Source organism: Pleurodeles waltl, chromosome 4_1, assembly GCF_031143425.1.
Source record: "Pleurodeles waltl isolate 20211129_DDA chromosome 4_1, aPleWal1.hap1.20221129, whole genome shotgun sequence".
NCBI classification, from domain to species: Eukaryota; Metazoa; Chordata; class Amphibia; order Caudata; family Salamandridae; genus Pleurodeles; species Pleurodeles waltl.
In genome coordinates, this window is record NC_090442.1 from 1,003,916,806 (window position 1) to 1,003,936,978 (window position 20,173).

Below are 20,173 nucleotides of genomic sequence, written 5' to 3' on the forward strand. Positions count from 1 at the left end.
ATGGAAGACTTGTAAAGACTATGTACCAGGACTGAAGTTACACTTTATATTTTTTATGATGCATGCTAGGTAATGCATACGTATAAAAGTGAAGTAGCAAAGAGAAGTGTTATGTTGCCAAAAATGGTGGCCTAACTGTGATGGGTCTGAATTGAATTTACTGTGGTAGAAATATGGGAACAGCACACAGCGTTTCCACACATCTGGTCCCGGCTCCACCAAGTAAATGACTGGAGTCTGGAGCATCTGCAAAGAGATGTCTCATCAACATTCAAAATCGGATTCCATTTAACACAAAGCATTAAAGCATAAGCCTATAACACACCTCCGTCCTTACAACCCAAAACATTCCACAACAAACCCATGGACAAAATAACAAACCAGTCCTAGGACTACTAGAAAAATTTAAAAGAATAAAAGACAAGAAATAAGAAACCCAAGGCAACGCACAATATCTCAAGTACTTGGCAGACCACACGTCTTTTAACCCTTTCACACCCTTGCATGGAAACCTGTCTTAACATTCTTTCCTGAGCCAGAAGAACCTTCAAATGAAAAGTCACCAACCTATCCTGAGAGTGTGGGTCCCTCCAGAAATGTGTTTATATTGTAACTGTCAAACCTTTTACCGGCCAAGCCTGTAATATCATGACCAGTGCTCTTCTTCCCAACAGTCAATTCGACGTGTCCACACTTGACCCTGGCAATGTTGCTCTTAATCTTCTACTTATCATTCTAAACCTTAACGGCATGAGAAGAAACTTGAATGACATATGCTGGAATAGAATTTTGAGGTTCTTGTTTTTTCTCCAGTCTTCTGATTTTCACTCCATCTCCCATCTAAATATCTGTCACTTTAGTCTTCATCATCCCTTCATATCTCTGCTTACATTTGGCCGCCTTACTACACTGACTCTTAGACCCGTCTCTTCCACAGTAGGAATTCTTTCCCCAACACAAGTTTTATCTACAATCCAACATAGAGACAATTTGAAAAAAAAGCTCCTTCTCAGCAACACAAAAGGAGCAACTCCAGTGGAAGAATGATAGTGTCCTTCAACATTTAATTTACTCTCTCCACCATGCCGTTTCCTTGTGAGCTATACAAAGTCACAGAAACATGCTTACTCCAAAAAGATGACAAAAAGGTTTCCATGGCCAACGATCTGAATTGTACACCTTCTTCATTGCTAAGAATTTTGGTACCCTTTCCTCAGGAATACACCTCTCAGGAAATCAATCAATGCATTTGTGTTGGGTTCCCACCTAAATTTACATTCAACCCATTTGAAGTGATAATCAGCAATCACTAATGCAAACCTCATACTATCTCTCAAATTGTACATAGATCTAAAATAGTGAACTTGGAGCTGTGTCCACGCTTAGGGAGTACTACTAAGGAATGCCCACCCATTATCTTATTATTTTAACTCTACGGTATGACGGTCTCATATCTCTGGGTCTTATATGTACTCTGTAAAAACTCTAATAAAATTAAATAAGTAAATAAATAATGAAATATCTCTTGTGAGCAATATACGTGTCCTTCGACTGATGAATGTGAGTACATAGCATTGCTGTCCATATTCATCATCTACATGGCGAGGCTACCTCTGTTCCCAGCTGTGATCCTAAATATCCCTTCAGGTGCCTCACGGGCATCCTTCCTGTTAGGTATCATAAGACACTTTTTTGTGACGAAATGAACCACTAAATTGACATTGGCATTGTAGAATGTGCATTGTCGATCAAGCTTCGTGTTGGCTCTGCTTTTCGGAGCTAGAGTATGAGAGCACTCCCCTAATCAGGATTAATAGTGACACTTTTCCAAGAGACAATATCCTCTGCTCTTACTGCTGCACTCTTCAGGCCTCCAGGAATGTTCTGTCCACCTCGCCAGTAACTGGTGTCTATAGTGTTTCTATAGTATCCAGCCGGGGGGTACTCTACAATTCACTCAAGACAGCAAAGAGCAGTGGGCATGGATTTTCTTTCACAAGACTCTCAATTTAAAATTAACAATGCTTCCATTTTTCTCCCAAAGGTGAATGCAGTGACTTGAGTAGTGAATTTCGGTTACTGAAGGCTGTTGGCATATCACTATCTCGCTTCATTTGGATTACAAAGAGGCTGCTATTAATGCTGCTACCACTTCAAATTATTTTCCCTGCTTGCTGCTTTTTTTTTATCAATGCTCACTAAAGATGTTCTTAACCGATTGGTTTATGCTGATATCGATGGCCTTGCAGGTGCTGCAGAGGAGTGCAGCTCTTCTATTTGCTATGTATGGAAAACTAGTGGAGACAAATTATTGTCGTAGGGAAAACAAGCACTGTTTCCAGTCTCCCACAGCCGTGTATTGACAGCACACAAAGACATTCAGGCCAGAAGGGCAGTGGTGATGGCAGCAGCACTCTCCAGACAACGTCAGTCATGCTGACAACCCGCCACGCCGTGGCGCTCTGAGGCACAGTGGGAAGGAGCTGCAACCAACTGAGAAGGGGACCCCAGTGGTTCAGACTGTGCGAACCGTGCAGACAATCCCTTTGTATCCCCTCTTGACCATGTGCAATGCTGCTGAGATGTGCAGTCGTGCACCAGTGCCACTTATGTTTGGATCCGGGGAATTTTGTCATCCCCCTTCACTCTCCTGCCTCCATGCCCCACTGGGCGAAAGGCCCTTGTGGGGCCAGAAATTTAATTGAACGGGTATTGGCACATTTAAACGTCTGCCAGCCTTTTGGCTTTGCCAATGCCTGTTTTGTTTTGCCTTGGGTTATGCAAAACTTTATCCTTGGCGGAAGTGATTGGGCCTCATCAATCTGAAAAAAAACAGTGGCTAAAAGAAAAACTATTTTTCGGTCTCAAAAATGCATCATTTGCAACAGTGATCCCTGGCACTGAAGGGAATTACTTTGTGGATGTGCTCTTTGTGAGAGGGCAGAATGCCTTCACTTGCAGTGAAATTAGCCAATGGCTAAAGTGGGTTGATCCATTGCCCGATACTGTATATACTAATAGGTGGAATTAAAATGTGAATGGAACAGTAACAAACAAATGGATGAAGAGGGTTGGCTGAAAGCCTCTTTAAGTATATTATACAAAGAGTTTTAGTAAAAACAAAAGGCAGTAGAAAGAGGACGCACGACATAAAAGCATGGAATTTGGAAATTCGTCTTAGGCTCCAGCCTAATTTTACCCCTCCTTGAAACGTTTGGTACAGGTACATTCTGGGGGTGGAGGGAACAGGAGGCTGACAGACAATGCTGAGAGCCCTAGACTCCAACAAGCAAAGCAGCATAGTATTTTATTTAAAGTGTGCTACTTCAAGTCCTCACCTTTCATTATTGTAACCCTTCTGCTTCCAGAGAGTCACATACTGCCTCATCCACAAGCGAGTCTTTGTGCTGGCAATCCAGCTCTTACACCCAAACTCAATGGCAATGGATGAAAAGCTGTCTCAGCCCTCAACCCACTAGTTACAGATTAATGTAGTGAGGTTAGTAAACTCCTGACCTAGCTCACAAGAACTCAAGCATTAGCCTGTGATCCCATAGTAAACACAGAAATTCATATGATGCGCTAAACCACCTATGCTATTTTGCTGAATTTGAATATGTGCTCTATGGATTACACCACATTTATGCATTTGTTGTTGTAACCCATTGAACTAATTTACTGAGATGTGGACCTGTGCCCAGAAAATTATACCAATTACTGTAGTATCCATCAATCAATGAATCAAGTGGATTTATACAGCGAGACTCATCACTCAAAAGGGTATCCTGAGAATCATGATGGTTTAGTAGATACTTAAACCCCTAAGATATCACTAAGATTTGAGCCAGTGATCTGCTGATTAGACACATATTGCTGCAGTAAATGTTGTCACCAAGAGGCCAATTTAAATCCTGGTGGACAGCCTATTGTTCTGTTAGGGCAATCGTATAAATTGCTTTTTCACCCTGGTGGAGGAACCGAACAGCAGAATTATAAATGATAGCCATGCTGCTGGTCATTTATAAAGCATTGCCAGGAAGCACCCCACAGCAGTTCCCGTCAATACATTTCACTGCTTGGTACAGGGCTCTGTCAACACGGCAGAGCCCTTCACCAAACAATTTTCACTTTTTGTTTTAAAAGATGGGATTTTCTTTTTGAAAATAAAAAAATACAATGCTCATCTTGCCATGGAAGTCCTCTCCAATGGTAAGGGGAGCATTTAGCAGGTTTCGCTTCCCTGTACTGCCAGGGATTTCCTGGTGGGGACTAGCAGTAAACACTGACCTCAAATGCAGCCCATCTAAATCAGGTGGGCAGGATTACAGGTCTACCTCCAACGGCCTTTACTCCAGAGGGCCGTCAGAAGGGTTAATCACAATGCACTAATCTCCACTGTGATTAAACTTATGCTGCACCCGCATCTAAATTGGGTAGGCGTACCATTATCTTGTCTGCAAGTATACTCTGTTGCAACTGGGTATTCTTACCACTAAGATATAAATCAGGCCCTTAGTGAGCTATATTACGAAAAATGAATTTGTTTTTAATACAACTTTTTATATCTTTCAACTCAGACATATCCTTTAGGAGCAAGGCCACAGTCGCATACATTAACTTTGTAATTAAACAAAACAGTGTTCCTTATTTAACATTATTATTTAACTTTTGTTAAAATGACAAAATAGTATGTCATAGAATAAGCATAATCTGTCTTTCCTTGCCGCAGAATTTAGTAAACCCTGTCACATAATATGGTGCTTCATTGTGTTATTATGCCAGTGGCCATGTACATAGTAACACAGCATATGCCCACTGCCTATTGTGGCACCTACGCCAGCATGTGGACAGAGCAATAGGAGGCACTTTTTCTATTCATACTAAAAGAATCCAGCATAAACCTAATGACATTGATCACATCTGTGTCAAGACACAAGAGTAAGGCTAAGCATGTGCCCAGTGTCAATTGTGGCATCCATACTAGCATGTACCCTACCATATGTTCTAAGTCATCCAATATACTGTTGCTCTCACACACAAGTGCTATACATAGTGTGGCCAATGTCATTTATTAAACCCATACGAGCAATATCATTGGTGGTGCTCATGCTAGCCTGTGCCCAGGGTCACCAGGGCACCCTTGCCAGCATATGTCCAATGCCAGGTGGTTCATCCATGTCCATACAAATGCACCACTGGAATCTAGCATGTGTTCAAACAGCCAATTCAGCATGTGCCCAATGCCATTTGTGGCACTCTTGCCAACATACCCTATTGGGACACAAAATGCGGCTTCTGTCATTTGTGTTGGTTATGCCAGCACACAGCAGTGCCATCTGTGACATCTGCTTTCTAATATACAAATAGCACCACAAAGAGCTACCACATACCCCATATCCACTGGAGTACACCACAGAAATTTCATATGAACCCATCTTAGGCCTGACATGGCTTGTGTCGCCACAGCCATTGCTACCAAGGGGCTTTAGCACTCTATGTCATTAGTAACAGTGATTGCAACCAGTGGTGCTCGGCCTTTGATCGTCTTTGCAACACTGCCACCCATCCTAGCTTACAGGAGACAGATGTTTGTGATTACAATCAGACTGATTTGCAGTTCCTCTGTGCAAATGAAAAGCAGGTGTGCCCATGGTCACATGGCACACACATCTGTGCGAAAGAAGCTTTGTCTGCATTGCAGATATTGATCAAACAGTCAATCAATAAGGACTTGTAAAGCGCGGCTAATCACTCGTAGGGTCTCAAGGCACTGAATGAAGGCGTGCTGCACAGTCGAAGAGGCAGGTCTTGAAGTCCTTCCTGAACTGCTTCAGGGATGTGGTCTGCCTGAGCTTGAGGGGAAGTGTGTTCCATGTTTGGGTTGCTAAGTAGAGAAGGATCTTCCTCCTGCTGTACTTTTCTGGATCTTGGGGCCACCTGCAAGAGCGAGCTGGGAGGAACGGAGATGTCTGTTGAGTACATAGAAGGTGAGGCCGTGGTTGAGGTGTGCTGGTCCTATGTTGTGTAGTGCCTTGAAGGTGTGGATCAGGAGTTTAGGATGCACTTGTTGACTGGAGACACTGCAGGGGTTTCTAGAATGGTTGAGTCTGGGAGATAGCAATCTACGCTTTACAGTCCATACCAGCAAGATAGGGGTTGACTTCCTTGATATTTCTATCAAGGTTGATAATTGATATTTAGGGGTAGAGCTATTTACAAAACCTACCGATAAAAATACCCTGCTTCACTATAAAAGTTATCACCCTAAAGCCCAGAGGGGTTGTATCCCGTTCGGACAGTTTTTAAGACTGAGGAGAAACTGTACATCTTCGGAAGATTTTTATAAACACTCAAATGTGCTGAAACAAAAACTGAAAAATAGGGGTTATCCGAAAAAGGTAATTAGCCATTCCTTTAAGGGAGCTTGATTTTATGATAGGTAGAGCATGTTTAATCAGAGTCAAAGACGGAATGACAATAAACGGATAGTGTTTGTAAGCCAATTTAGTGCGATTAGTAATAAAATAAAAAATTTGATAAATAGGAATTGGCATGTATTGGATGCTGTATATGAGATGAAGTTGGAAAAGCCTCTTTTTGCATTTAGACGCAACCAGAATCTGAAAAATAGATTGGTCCATACATACAGAGAGGACCGAAAAACTGGACTGTTGGGGTTAACTGGGAAAATAGTTAGGGGCAACTACAAATGTGGCAACTGTAGTTGCTGTGATCAATGTCTAGAGGAAAAATGCATTGAATATAAGGGAGTAATTATTAGCTCTAAAACCCTAAATAATTGTTGCAGTAAGAATGTAGTGTATTTGATTCTCTGCCCCTGCGGATTAGGATATGTGGGAGAGACGGGGCGTGAATTGCCTAGTATAATACCATTTTTTATAGCTTTATTATTGCCTTACTTATTTATTATATGTTATATTTTCTATTATATAATTTGTATACATCCTCCCCCTTTCTTATATAATTATAGTAATAATGTAACAATTAAGGTGGTGCGGACCCCTTTTATACATCACGGCAGCAAACGAGATAGGTGAGTGCCCTCCTTTTTATAATTATGGGGCACCCTAAGATGGCGGCCACGATAAACTAGTGAGGCGGGCGCCTTGATGGACCGATTAGGTCTTCAACATGGCACCCGTGTGGTGCCGCAAATAGATCCTTGTGTGGTTAGCGTTCGGTGCGGTGTGGGCGGGTAGTCAATTTGACGTAACAGGAAGTGATTTCACTTCCCGCCCGCGTATCTTGAACGCACACTCGGTATAAATGGGCTGAGTTGAGGTAAGCCAGGTTTCTCCATAATAATAAGAAGAAACGGCAGTAAAAGAAAGAAAAACGGAAGAACGCCGCAACAAAGGTTAATTTATGGAGTATGTTAGAATTGAAGCGCTTTTGGGTTTTATTTAGTACATCGAGTTAGAGTAAAGGACCATGCAATATGTGAATAGTTGAGATATGAGGAATAAGTAAACAGAGTTTTGGTAATAGAATGCGATGTAGTGTAGTAGTAGGGTGAGTTTTGATTTACAAAGTTTATAAATATTGCAAGCATTGAAAAAAAAAAATTTTCAAACCCTATATTTTTGATTCTTGTTGTAGAAATAAGGCTTGAACCTGTTGATTTATATATGGTTCTGACCTAGTTCAATAAATTTGGACTCCATGGTAAGTCTTAGGACTACGACTAGTGCATGCTATGAAATTAACAGATATTGTGGAGATGTTTTTTTTTTTTTACTTTTGAAAAAACAGCACTGAATTGCATGTGGGCTATGTACAAATTCTGTCTCTCGCTTACACCCAGTGGAACATCTTTTTAAACCGGGTGTGCACCTATGGGCAAAGGATAGTATGGATGAATTTTCAGCACTATATGGGTCACAACATGGTGTTTGGGCCTTTGTCTAATGTTGAATAGTGGATTTATGGCTTTTTTATTTTATTTATATAGAAATATACTTCACAAAGACTGTGGATGTGAAGGATAGTATCTATTTGTATCAGTGTTGATGGTGTGAATTGACCTTTATGGAGGTGAGTGATGGGGACTACTTCCATAGTTATTTTTCTATAAAGATAGGGGAGAAAAAGTTATTTAATAAAAATCTTTTAGAAAAAAGAAAAAAACTTTTTTAGAAATATTCTTAATATGGATGAGATATATATTTTGGAAGTAGTAAGTGTGGAGATATATACATATATTTTGATTCACTATGCACTGACAATCATGCATACATACATGTATGTCGGTGTAGGTATGTTCCTGGTTTGATGTAGAAGGGGCTCAATGGAATCTCTATTTGGGTTGGTAAACATCAAGGAATCCGGTGGGAATTTGGATAATGAATTAGTTGTTATGGGGGATTAAATGGGGCACTTGGGTGTATGAAATATGAAAGGTGTGTATATATATTTAGCTTGTTGTGTTGTTATATGTAGGTTTTATCGAACCATCTTGGGGAGTACAATATATAGTCCTGAAGAAGGTGGTGAAAAAGGTTTGGAAGCCCACCGAAACGCGTCGACGCATTACCTTTACTGGACCCACAGAAGGAGGCTCTTATCGAATAAAGAGTGTTGATAATTATCAATAAGCCTATTCCTATCAATATTGGGACAGTTTCATTTTATAGACTATTGTATATGTCTTGTGTTTATCTCCCTTTTTATTGAATTTTATTTGACACTTGTGTTGTGTTATCAATGTTTTAGTATTTATGTGGCCGTCTTGGTCTTGTATGATTTGGGTTTTTACTTGGAACTATATTAAAAATTCACCCTTGATTCCTTTGACTTTAGCTGATCAATAGAGAGATTCATTGTCTGTATGAGTGAGGTGTGACTGGTGTGTCTTTCCCGTGGGGGACTTTTTTTTATGATTTTATTGTGCTACGGTACCCTCTTCCCCCCATTATATTGGTTATAGGAGGGTCCCCTCTCTATATTCTTGGTTACTTGTTGACTGGGAGCCAGTATAGGTCTCTGAGGAGGGAGGAGACTCAACTGTGTCGGGGATGTCTAGGATAAGTTTGACTGCTGCATTCTGGACTTGTTGTAGTCTTGATTGAAGTTTCTCGGTAATGACAGCTGCCGTAGTCCAGTTTGCTGGTGATGAGTGCGTGAATGACTGTCTTCCTTGTGTCGGGGTGAATCCATTTGAAGATCTTCCACAGGAGACGAAGGATGTGGAAGTTTGACGGGAGATGGAGTTAACTTGGCGGGTCATTGATAGGGTGGAGTCCAGGATGATGCCCAGGTTGCACGCACGGTCTGTGGGTTGGGGGCGTTACCCATTGTCCAGGAGTCGTTCCAGGCAGGAGGGAGTGGAGCCAATTACGAGGATCTCTGTCTTGTCTGAGTTGAGCTTGAGGCAGCTGGCCTCCATCCAGACAGTGTCAGCTCTCATTCCGTTGTGGAAGTTCCCCTTGGCTTGCGCAGAGTCCTCGGAGAGGGAGAGGATCAGTTGGGTGTCATCAGCATAGGAGACTATGTTGAGCTTGTGTTGTCTGGTGATACTGGAGATTGGGGCATTGTAGACATTGAAAAGCTTTGGGCTGAGTGAGGATCCTTGGAGCACTCCGCAGCAAGTGTCTTTAGATTCAGAAGTGAACGGTAGTAGTCTGACCTTCTGTCTTCTTCCGGTGAGGAAGGACTTGATCCAGTTTAGGGCTTTGTCTCAGATGCCGACATTGTGCAGTCTTTCACAGAGGGTGGAGTGGGAATCGTTGTCAAATGCAGCGAAGAGGTCGAGGAGGGTGAGTGTGACAGTGTCTTCGTGGTCCAGTAAGATGCGCATGTCAATGGTAGCTCCTAACAGTGCGGTTTCGGTGCTGTGGTTGCTTCTGAAGCTGGACTGGGAAGGGTCCAGGAGACGGTGTGTCTCCAGGAACTCAGAGAGTTGCTGGTTAATGGCCTTCCCTGTTACCTTGGCTGGAAAAGGGAGCAAAGAGATGGGTCTGTAGTTCTTCAGCTCCCTAGGGTCAGCGGTGGGATTCTTGAGTAGTGGGCTGATTTCTGAGTGTTTCCCAGTCTGAGGGGAATGTGACGGTCTTGAAGGACAGATTGATGGTTTAGCAGAGCTCCGGTGCTATGGAGGCGCTGGCCAAGTTGAGGATGCGCTGAGGGCATGAATCTGAGGGTGCGCCTGAGTGTATGGAGATCTTCAGTCTTTGGGTGTCCTCTATGGTGATGGGGGTTCAGGAGTTCAATATCTGGTGGAGTGCAAGGTCCCTGGAGGTGAGCAGTGCTGGTGGGCTTTGGTTCTTGAATCCTTTTTAAATGTCCTGGATCTAGCGGTGAAAGAAGGTGGCAAGGTCATGGCAGAGTTTTTGGGAGGGAGGGATGGATGAGGTGACTGCCCCGGGGTTTTTGAACTCTGTGACAATGGTGAAGAGCTCTTTGCTGTTGTGAGTGATGGCCCCTGGATTTCTCCACCTCAAAGTCCATTGTCTTGTGGTGAAGAAGAGGAGGCCAGGGGCGACCCTTCATAAGGGCGGAGTAGCGTCGCCCACCCGCCAGCAGCAGAAGCTGCAAACCTTTCAGAACAAAAGGATAATAAACTATGTTTATTATCCTTTTGTTCTGAAAGGGGCAGGGCCACAGGGGTGATGTGCACTGAGGGAGAGTGCTCAGAACTCTCCCTCAGAGCACATGTGTGTTTAGCCGGCCGTCTTGGGCCGGCAAAACACACATGCACAGTAGGCTGTCCGCTGCCCGGCAACACAGTTACCGTACTGGAGAGAGAGCCTGCACAGGCTCCCAGCCTGCCTGGTAGCGCCCTGGCTCGGCGCTCCCAGCTAATCCTGACGCTGCTTTGAACAGCGTCAGGATTGGCACAGGGGAGGCTGGGAGCCTGCTCCTGCAGCAGAAGGCAGCAGAGATGGAGGAGCGGCACGGCCTCCGTTCAGGTAAGTTTTTATTTATTTTTATTAAATCATTTTATGTATCCCCCCCGCTCTCCCCTACCTCTGTCTCCCTTCCCCTCCCCATCACGCCACACCTGCCCCACCCCTTTTAAGAGCTGCCAGCCGCGACTGGAGGAGAAACACAATGTAGCCTAAATCCCTTCTTGTATTGTGCTTATCCTTTGGAGGCTGCTTTGGCCTAGTGAAGCCTGTTAATGAATACACGGCAGGCCAGCAGTGTGCCTCATTTGCACTGTGAACCATACAAGTGAGGTGAGTGACTCAAAGCGAAATACTGGTGACCAGATGAAGGGTGGTGCAACGGGTTCACTTTCTCCCTTCACGATGATCTTGGTCTTGGTCTTGTTTCCATTCGTGCAGCTGAAGCTTTCCTTACCGGTCCATACAAAGAGTGATATTAGCTCATTTGATTAGACTGCTGTCTCCTAATTTGAGTTAACTTGGAAATGCACTTGATATTACTTCAGGAGGTCTGCTAAGGGTTTCATATAGATGCTAAACAAGAGGTGGAAAAGGGAGGACCCTTCGGGGACAATACATGGTTATTCACAAGAAAACCACCAACTCCTTGCAAATTTGTAATAACCTTAGTGCTTTATAATTGCTTTTCTGAAAAGTATTTCTGGGAAGTGGTATCCAACTTATTGTCAACTAAACCCGTCCACTCCTCCCTGAAAAGTGTTTGCTTGAAGTGCTTTATCTAATTTCACTCACCTTGATTGCTATTTCATTGATATGGTCACGTATATGTAATCTTTTACTTGTAGAAAAGGACATAGTACTTTTTCACAGAACCCAGTACTTACCCTCCTCCCAAACCACTCTAGAGAAGTACTGGAGTATTGTGAGTGCCTATTCAGAGTCAGAGTACTCTTTTGGGGCCAATGCGTTTTTAGCAAATTTCAACAAAAATTGGACTGTAAAATGCACTAGTTGGCCGATGTTGTTCCTATCTTGGTAATGGGGTGTGGAAAGCTCTCTTTAGTGAGTTCCTGTAAGGAAGACCGGTTCGGTCACTTCACTCCTAATTTTGGCATTGTCCGTGCAGGGAGGTGGGCGAAGTGGGCGCCTTTTGGGCACCTGCACTTATTTCATTTATTTTTACAAATTAAACATTGCCTACTGCCATCAAAAACAGACCAACGGAAACTGCGGGACTCTTATCCACGCACATTCAAAGCGTATTCTCTACGGAATCCGCTTATAAAACCTTACCTCAGTGGTACCTGACCGCACGATGCTTAGGCAGAATATTCCCTCCGGTCTCAGACAGGTGTTGGGAATATGATACAGAGAAGGGATCCTTATTGGATGTCTGGTGGGAATGTGCACACATCCTAACTTTCTGCAAGGAGTTTTTAGGCACAGAGGGAAGCTGGGTAACTATACACCCGATAAGGGGACAATGACCGCTTTAGAGCACAGGGGTACGGTTGAGGCTAATTTTACATGCTGCAAAAATGCTCATTGGAATCAACTGGAAGCTGATACAGCTCCGGGGACAGCAACGTCGTTCCACATATTGTGGCGAACTATAAATACATCGTCTACATTTTGGGAAATATGGAACCCGTTAATCTGCTTCTGGAGAACGGAACCCTCGCCCTTGGGTCTGGTGTGCCTAGCGCCCCCTAGTTGTTCTAGTGCACGTGATTCAGAAGGGGGGTTAGTCCGCAGAGGATTGAGTGCTCGGAGTCCATCTGTGTTGTCGATGACATTTGCCCGTTGCCGGCTGCAGCTTCTGCTGTGTATTTGGAGTAGGATGCGGGCAGAGGTGGGGGATTTGAGAATGTTTCCCTTTTTCTTCCTTTTTATGAAACAGATGGATGGCACAGAATGGCAACTCGCAAATCACAATGACATGGTTAGTTATTAAAAATAGGGCGACTGGCACATCACACACTGTTTATTGGGTGTCACGTTCCTTCACATTCTGAATAGCCCCATACATTCTTTGCCTGTTTCCCGCTGACAGAGTTTGGATTGTCTTCCAGAAATCTGTGAAACTTCGTTCCTACTTACAAGAATTATGAACAATTTTGAGTAAGAAAACCCATTTTTGTTGTGACTTTCAAGTCACTTAGCATGTGCACAGAGACTATTGGGACCACTTGCACGTCGCAAACAACCAGCTGTTGCTTGGTGACGATAGGTGGCGTGATAGGTGACATTCTAGACGACAGAGAACACAGTCAGGTGGTTGTAGAAAGATGCGACCCCCATGTCCCCCTGGTTTGACTGGGATAGAATGACAGGAACATAGCATAAGAGATTCCGGGCTGGGACACAAGCAGGCATGACTTTATTGGTGGTAATGGCTTTATATTCTACTCGCCCTGCAGAATATACATCACGAAGTTAGCGATAAGAAGCGACATACCAGTATTCTTCCAGAACCAGGTGGATCCATTTTAAATCTCGCAGCACTGCCAAGTCCAGCCACACCTGTGAAGTTGAAGATATTATAGGGTGCCTCCACGTCGATATCTTTGCATTGACCGCTCCCCGTTGCATCAAAAATGAGGGTCCCAATGGGTTCAGTTTCTGGTACAGAGACGCTGAAAAGGAGAGCACAACGTTGCTGGTTAACTTCACATGAGAACAATGTCAACTTGTGATTACCTTAAACAAATGTCATTGCGTAAGAGGCAACAGGGCATTAAGTCTAAGGGAATCACGAGCGGATACTTATTTATGCAAAACAACTAGGGTAACAACCTGGCATTGAGGCAAATTATGGACAGGACTGTAAAAAATTCAAGATAAAGGGTCAAAATCCAGGACAAAGGGTCAAAATTCAGGACAAAAATTCAAGAACAAATGTCAGTTTTACAGACACACGCAAGAGAGGCCATGCCTCGCTATGTTGTCAGTGCATTTATTTACTCTTTTTTAACATAGCACTATTTATTCACTGTGGTCTTTTTGTGATTGCCTGCTGGTACGCTACATTCAGGTGTCACATTACGTCCTTGTTAAGTAGTAAATGAATGCCCTTCAGTACTGCGGCAAACCCATCACCCCTGCCCAAATCTACCCGATCTTTCTTAAAGAGAAAGTAACAGCAAAATTATTTTTCTGAACATTTTAAAACCCCTGGCAAACAGTATGGGAAACATTAAGGTAATTAACCTTATGCTAATTTAAACAAATTGAACAAAAAAATCTGGCGTACCCCAACCGCCCATGGACTTTCAACCTAAATTTTTTTTTAAAGACGCAGGGCAGATGGTGTGAATGACAGTCTCACACCTAATGTCAGGATGTGAGGCACCCATAACCTGTCTGTAGTCTCACTGCACTAGAGTGTATGTCTGGGACTCTACATTTATCTCAGAAATGGAAGCCCAGACTACCAATCAAAGATAATAAAAGAGGAGGATGAAATTGAGATCAAATGGGAGATCCACGGCAAGCTATTCAAAGGGTTGTTTCTAAAAACAGGATAAATAAAGAAAAGAAGAACAAGGTGGGGCAATTTCTAAAATCAGACAAGATGGGTCCACCAAGACTATTCGAAGGTATTGGGTACCCGGGGAGTTGTCTCTGCACACAGGAGCGAAACAGAAGAGGCACTGTCAAGTGGTTAAACAAGCAACACCCATCCACCTTGGCAAACTCTTCTGGTGCAATGGTCCGCTGTTAGTGCTTGTGAAGGGTGAGCAGGGGCTAGACCCCTTGCAAGGTTGTGCAAGGCAATTGTCTGCTTTGTCCATGTCTTTAAATGGTTTTGAAATTGAGCAAAAGCCAAACTAGAGATCTGGGTTATCCCTAAGTGTCAAGTACACATAGAATCTTCAAAATATTTGGGATGTAAACTTTACAAACAAAATGTACAAATTTTAAAATGTAATTAGTGTTTCTTTAACATATGGCACTGTTTTCCCCTTTATATACAATTACATCTCAAATTGAACTGGGAATCAGTTACCTTTCGATACCTAGTGATTAAGATCTATCATTCTTACACTGATTTCCAGGATGAACATCTCGGCAGAGCGAACAGTCCCTCCAAGCCCAGTTTGCTTTTTGGTCTTCTCTTCTGCTTTCTGTAGTGGGCAATGTGGCACTAGCGAAGATGGTGTACTACCCCAATGATAGTATTATTTTGAAAATCTTCCCCTGCTTGTCCTTTATTCCTTCTTCAGACAGGCCACACTTCTGATTTGGTTGCTGCAGTGCCATCAGGTAGCTCTTTCCACTCTAAAGTTACCTGTGACTGCGGGTGGATTAGGTCTTCTGGACTTAGAATGCTATTATTCAGCTGCACAGGTCTAATGGGTGGCTCGCTGGCTTTCTGCCCACCTCCCTGCATGAGATGGGGTTTACCAGTAAATACATTTAAGGAAGGCTTAATACACTGCTCATTGTTTCCTACTGACCATTCTACGGATCACCATCTGGGGTTACCATGCACGGCTTTCCCTTGCCTTGCCAGAACCTGTAAACTCACTGACACGAAGAAACCCTGTGCTCCTGCTCTATCTTTGCTAAGCCTTCCCACTCGCACAGGATGACTGTGCTCAGAACAACTCCATCAGTGGCATGTTGCAGGTATCTTAAAATTGGTAAATTAGTTTCTGAACAGCGAGCTACTAAATTTCCAAACCCTTGTGGCAGACTACCATCTTCACCCTGGTCAACTCCTTACTTACAACCATCTTAAATAATAATTAAATGCCCTATTTCATGTCTGCCACCTAGCACCAACCCTACAAGATGTGTGCCAGAAGCTCTATGCAATAGGAACTGGTGGTAAACTGATAGAATGGGTGTGCAGACCTTTCCTGAAACATGGAAACCACTCCAGGTCTTCTCGTCATACTAACTGGGTGATTGATGTTGCCACACCTCTGCAAGATATGGAGTAAAATACTGGACTTTCCCCACAAAGTATCCCACAGCTGTCACTTTAAGTACATTCATAGGGCTTCCTTGTGAATGCATTCTGCCCGTTGCTTGCCATTGGCCTTGTGGTTTGTAACTCACAATTTGTTGCTTTCAATTTGCTGGCTTTATTTGTTTTAGGTTATGCAGCTTGAATTTGTCCCTTCCCTTGCCAAAACCTTATTTACAGTGTCCTTCTGAGTGCTCCCTTTCTGTAAACAGGCCTGTAAATCTTGTTCTTATCTCATCGCATTTGTGGGCATTTAAAGAACAAAGTCAAATGTCAGGCTCTGTCTTCAGTGGGAACTTAGTGTTTACTTTCCTTTCTCTGACTTCAAAGTGAGAGGATTTATGCGACAATCTTGCTGGATACTGGGGTTACAGGAAATAGTTTTTTCTATCACATGACAACATTTAAATAAACTTAAAAATATATCAGAATTAGGAGTACAAATGAAGCACCTTTTTGTTAATTCTGAACTGTGCTGGAAGCAAATACCTTTATATGATTAAAACAAATCAGTGCATTAGGTGATGCAATTTCCATGCATCATCGTCTGTGCACAGTATAGTTTGATTTGTCTCTCCACACCACTGCACCCTATTCGGTATCACTCCACTTTACACCACTCCATGCCACTGCACTGCACTCTTCTCAATTGTGAAACACTCCACATTATGCCACTGCACTCTATGCTACTTCACACTATGCCTCTCTACTCTACGCCACTCTACTCTGTGCCAATGCACTTTACGCCTCTCTACACCACTGCGCTCTGCACCTCTGCACGCTTTACCACTCCAGTCTAGGCAACACCAATCTAGTCCGCACAACTCCACTCTATGCCACTCTGCAACACTGAACTGTACGCCACTGCACTCTAAGCTAATACACTCTATGCTAATGCACTTTACTCTGTAACACTCAACTCTATACACTGTACGTCACTCTAATCTACTCTGCACCTCTGCACTCAATGCCACGGCACTCTACACCACTTTACTCTATGCCATCACACTATATGCCACTCTATGCAACTCCACTCTACCCTGCACCTCTCCACTCTATGCAACTGCACTCTACTCTGAAATCATCTATTCTACGCCACTGTACTCTATACCACTCTGACCACTGCACTCTAGTTCAATGCACTCTACATCACTGCAAGCTGACACTCTACTCTGCAGCACTGCACTGGCCGCCACTATACTCTACACTACTCTGCTCTGTACTAGTGCATTCTGCACCAATACACTCTATTCTAATGCACTCTATGCCACTCTACTCTGCCCAATGCCACTCTATGCAACTGCACTCTACACCAGTGCACTCTAAACAACTGCACTGTATGCCACTGCCCTTTACTCTGAACCACTGTACTCTATGCCACTGTTCTCTGTACCACTCTACACCACTGCACTGACACTCTACTCTGCAATTCTGCACTCTACACCACTCTACTCTATGCCACTGCACTCTAGGCACTAGACTCTACACCACTCTACAATACTCCACTCTGCACCACTCTACACCACTGCACTCTATGCCACATGAGTCTACTCTGCACTCTATGACACTGCACCACTCTGCATTACTGCAGTGTCTGCTACTCTATTGTATGCCACTCTACTCCACTGCATTCTATGTAACTCTACCACATGCCACTCTATGTCACTGCACTCTGCGCAAATGCACTCCGAACAACTGCACTGTATGCCACTGCCCTCTATTCTGTACCACTGTACTCTACGCCACTGTTCTCTGTGCCACTCTACATCACTGCACTGACACTCTACTCTATAGCGTTGCACTCTCCACCACTGTACTATACACCAATCTACTCTGTACTACTGCATTCTACTCCACTCTACTCTGCATCACTCCACTATACGCGACTGCACTCTACAGCACTATACTCTACTCTGCACCACTCTACACTACGCCACTGCACTACCTGCAACGCAAGCCTACTCTGCAATCTATGCCACTGCGCCACTCCACCCTACTGCTCTATCTGCCACTCTATTGTATGCCACTCTACTCCACTGCACTCTGTGCCACTCTACTCTGTCCCACGCCACTGCACTCTAAAGCACTGCATTCTACACTAACGCACTCTAAACAACTGCACTGTACCCCACTGCACTGTACTTTGCACCACTTGGCTCTACGCCACTGCTCCTATGCACTCTACTCTACTCCACACCACTATGCCACTAACCTTAAGCCATGCTGAACAGGAGCCACTCTGGTGTATAACATGGCTAGTGGCTAAACCACATTAGCAAAGACAATAACTTTTTCGTAGATGAGACCTATTGGCTTTGCCAATGTTTGTTAGTACTATGAGGTACCAAGGTCCCTGAAAGAACTGTGAAAAATACAAATACATCATAATAAAGACTGCTACAAAATGCTCAAATACATTTCCGTTAAATAAAAAAAAGCGCTTCTCAAATACAGATTTGAATAATATACAGTGTATACCTAGTACTAAAAAATGTTATAACACTCCATTAAAACCACACATTCCACAGCTCACCTTGGAACACCCTTAAGGTACCTCTCTAAAAGAAAATATATTTGCCATCAGAAAGCTTCAAGTGACTCCTTTGATTAAAGTCAATGCAGGTTTTCAAGCCCCTTTGCATTTGCAGATTTACTGGTTACACACATTTGCATTTCTTTAGGGAAGGAGACACCTGGCAAGAAGGCCTTTTGTTATCTGTCTGCCCCTCCCTCCCTCAGAGCACAAGAGACTCCCTGGCTTTGAAACCTGCTGGGGAAACTAATCTGCCCGTAATTTCACTCTACCTTCCCTTGTCCTTTTGGTGAAAGGCTAAAATTACAGACAAAGTGCCGTCCGTTAAGCCTTTCATCACGGACAACGGATGGCAGGGCGAAATTACAGGCAGTCCATGAAATTTACGGACGGGTGGTCACCCTAGAAACAACATAATGTTTCCATTTTGTTAGCAACCCCGGCTCAAAGACTGGTAACTTGTGTCAAGCCTAGTGAACACATTGGGTCCCATTCACAAAGGCCAAAATGAGTAAATAATTATGGACTTCTATAATACTCTTTTACATACTCTTACATGCCAGAACCTGCCTCAAAATATCTAAAATAGGAATAAAATAGAAATATTCCAGTCATTGTTCATATACACTTATTACAAATAGAAATGACTGTGCCATCTTTGCACTTTTACTAATTGTGGGTTGGATGCTTCGGGTCGATTCACAAAGGTGACCAAGAGTACCTACTTCCTGTTGTCATACACAGTTTTGTGAAATGGCCCCATTACACTTTTTTGTGAGTTACGAAAACCCAGTGCTATCTCATGAATTCAACTCTTGATTAATTCTAACTGTAAAACCGCATATAAATACCTAGTGGCTACCCAAGTATATGTCCATGCTGCTGAGGTGTCTTTTTAGGAGAATAGCACATGAGTTTTGGGGGACTTTTCTTTAGTTTAAAATTAAACAGACCCCCTGCTCAAATTTCCACCAGCATCGGTCACTCCCAACTGATCTATTCAATGGCGTTCACTCTCTGTTTATGAAACTATGAGAGCTAAACCCTCCCCTCAATTTGTCAACCTAACTTCATTACTTTGTGTTCCTCTCCTAAATCTTCTATTCTTCTATTCCAGTGTTCTGATAAGTGAAAATAGCTGCCAGGTAAAAGGTTGACTCTGTGGCCATCTCCAGCTAGTAATCCATTGAATTCAGGGAACAAACAATACTTAGAATTCTGCAGTCATCATGGTGTAGTTATTGCTAGGGCCTAGTTACCATAGGATGAGCGTTTTTTGGTTTGCTAATAACTTTGGTGCCGTTTGACCAATCTTCACAAAACTTTCCCAAAAACAGTTTCATCCGCCTCAGCCTCTACTTGAAATGTTTTGAGGTGATATGTCAAGCGGGGGGCCAGAAAAAAGAGGGGTCTCAAAGCACAATTTTCCCCTGTCATTTCCATAGGGACTTTTGAATAGCACTACAGCCTTAATGGCTGAATGGAGTTACACCAAATTTGTCAGAAAGGTTGATCTTGATCCAGAAAGTATGCTTTTTCTGATTTGGTCTAAATCTGTTCAGAATTTTTCAAGAAATTAAGGTTCAAAATATTTATCTGGGTAGTTGAGATGGTGCTGCAATCACGTAATTTCAAATATTAAAGTGATCTGATAAGCAAAGAGGGCATCTTTTCCCATCAGCAGTCTTGCTCTCACAGGTGAGTAAAGCTCCTGTGAGTCCGACAGAGCACGCACTCGCATTGGCTGGCTGCAACATGAAGAGAAATGTTGCTCCTGTTGTTTCAGGTCACGGAGAC

The 20,173-nt window shown here is 43.2% G+C and overlaps 1 protein-coding gene across 1 annotated transcript in view; it reads right to left on the reverse strand.

The window, feature by feature from the left end:
- CDHR3 (cadherin related family member 3) overlaps positions 1–20,173 on the reverse strand; it is a 288,891-nt gene that overhangs the window by 117,554 nt on the left and 151,164 nt on the right. Inside the window, exon 9 of the mRNA XM_069227573.1 lies at positions 13,327–13,504. Coding sequence (XP_069083674.1) covers positions 13,327–13,504 — 178 coding nt within the window. The remainder of the gene's footprint in view (positions 1–13,326; positions 13,505–20,173) is intronic.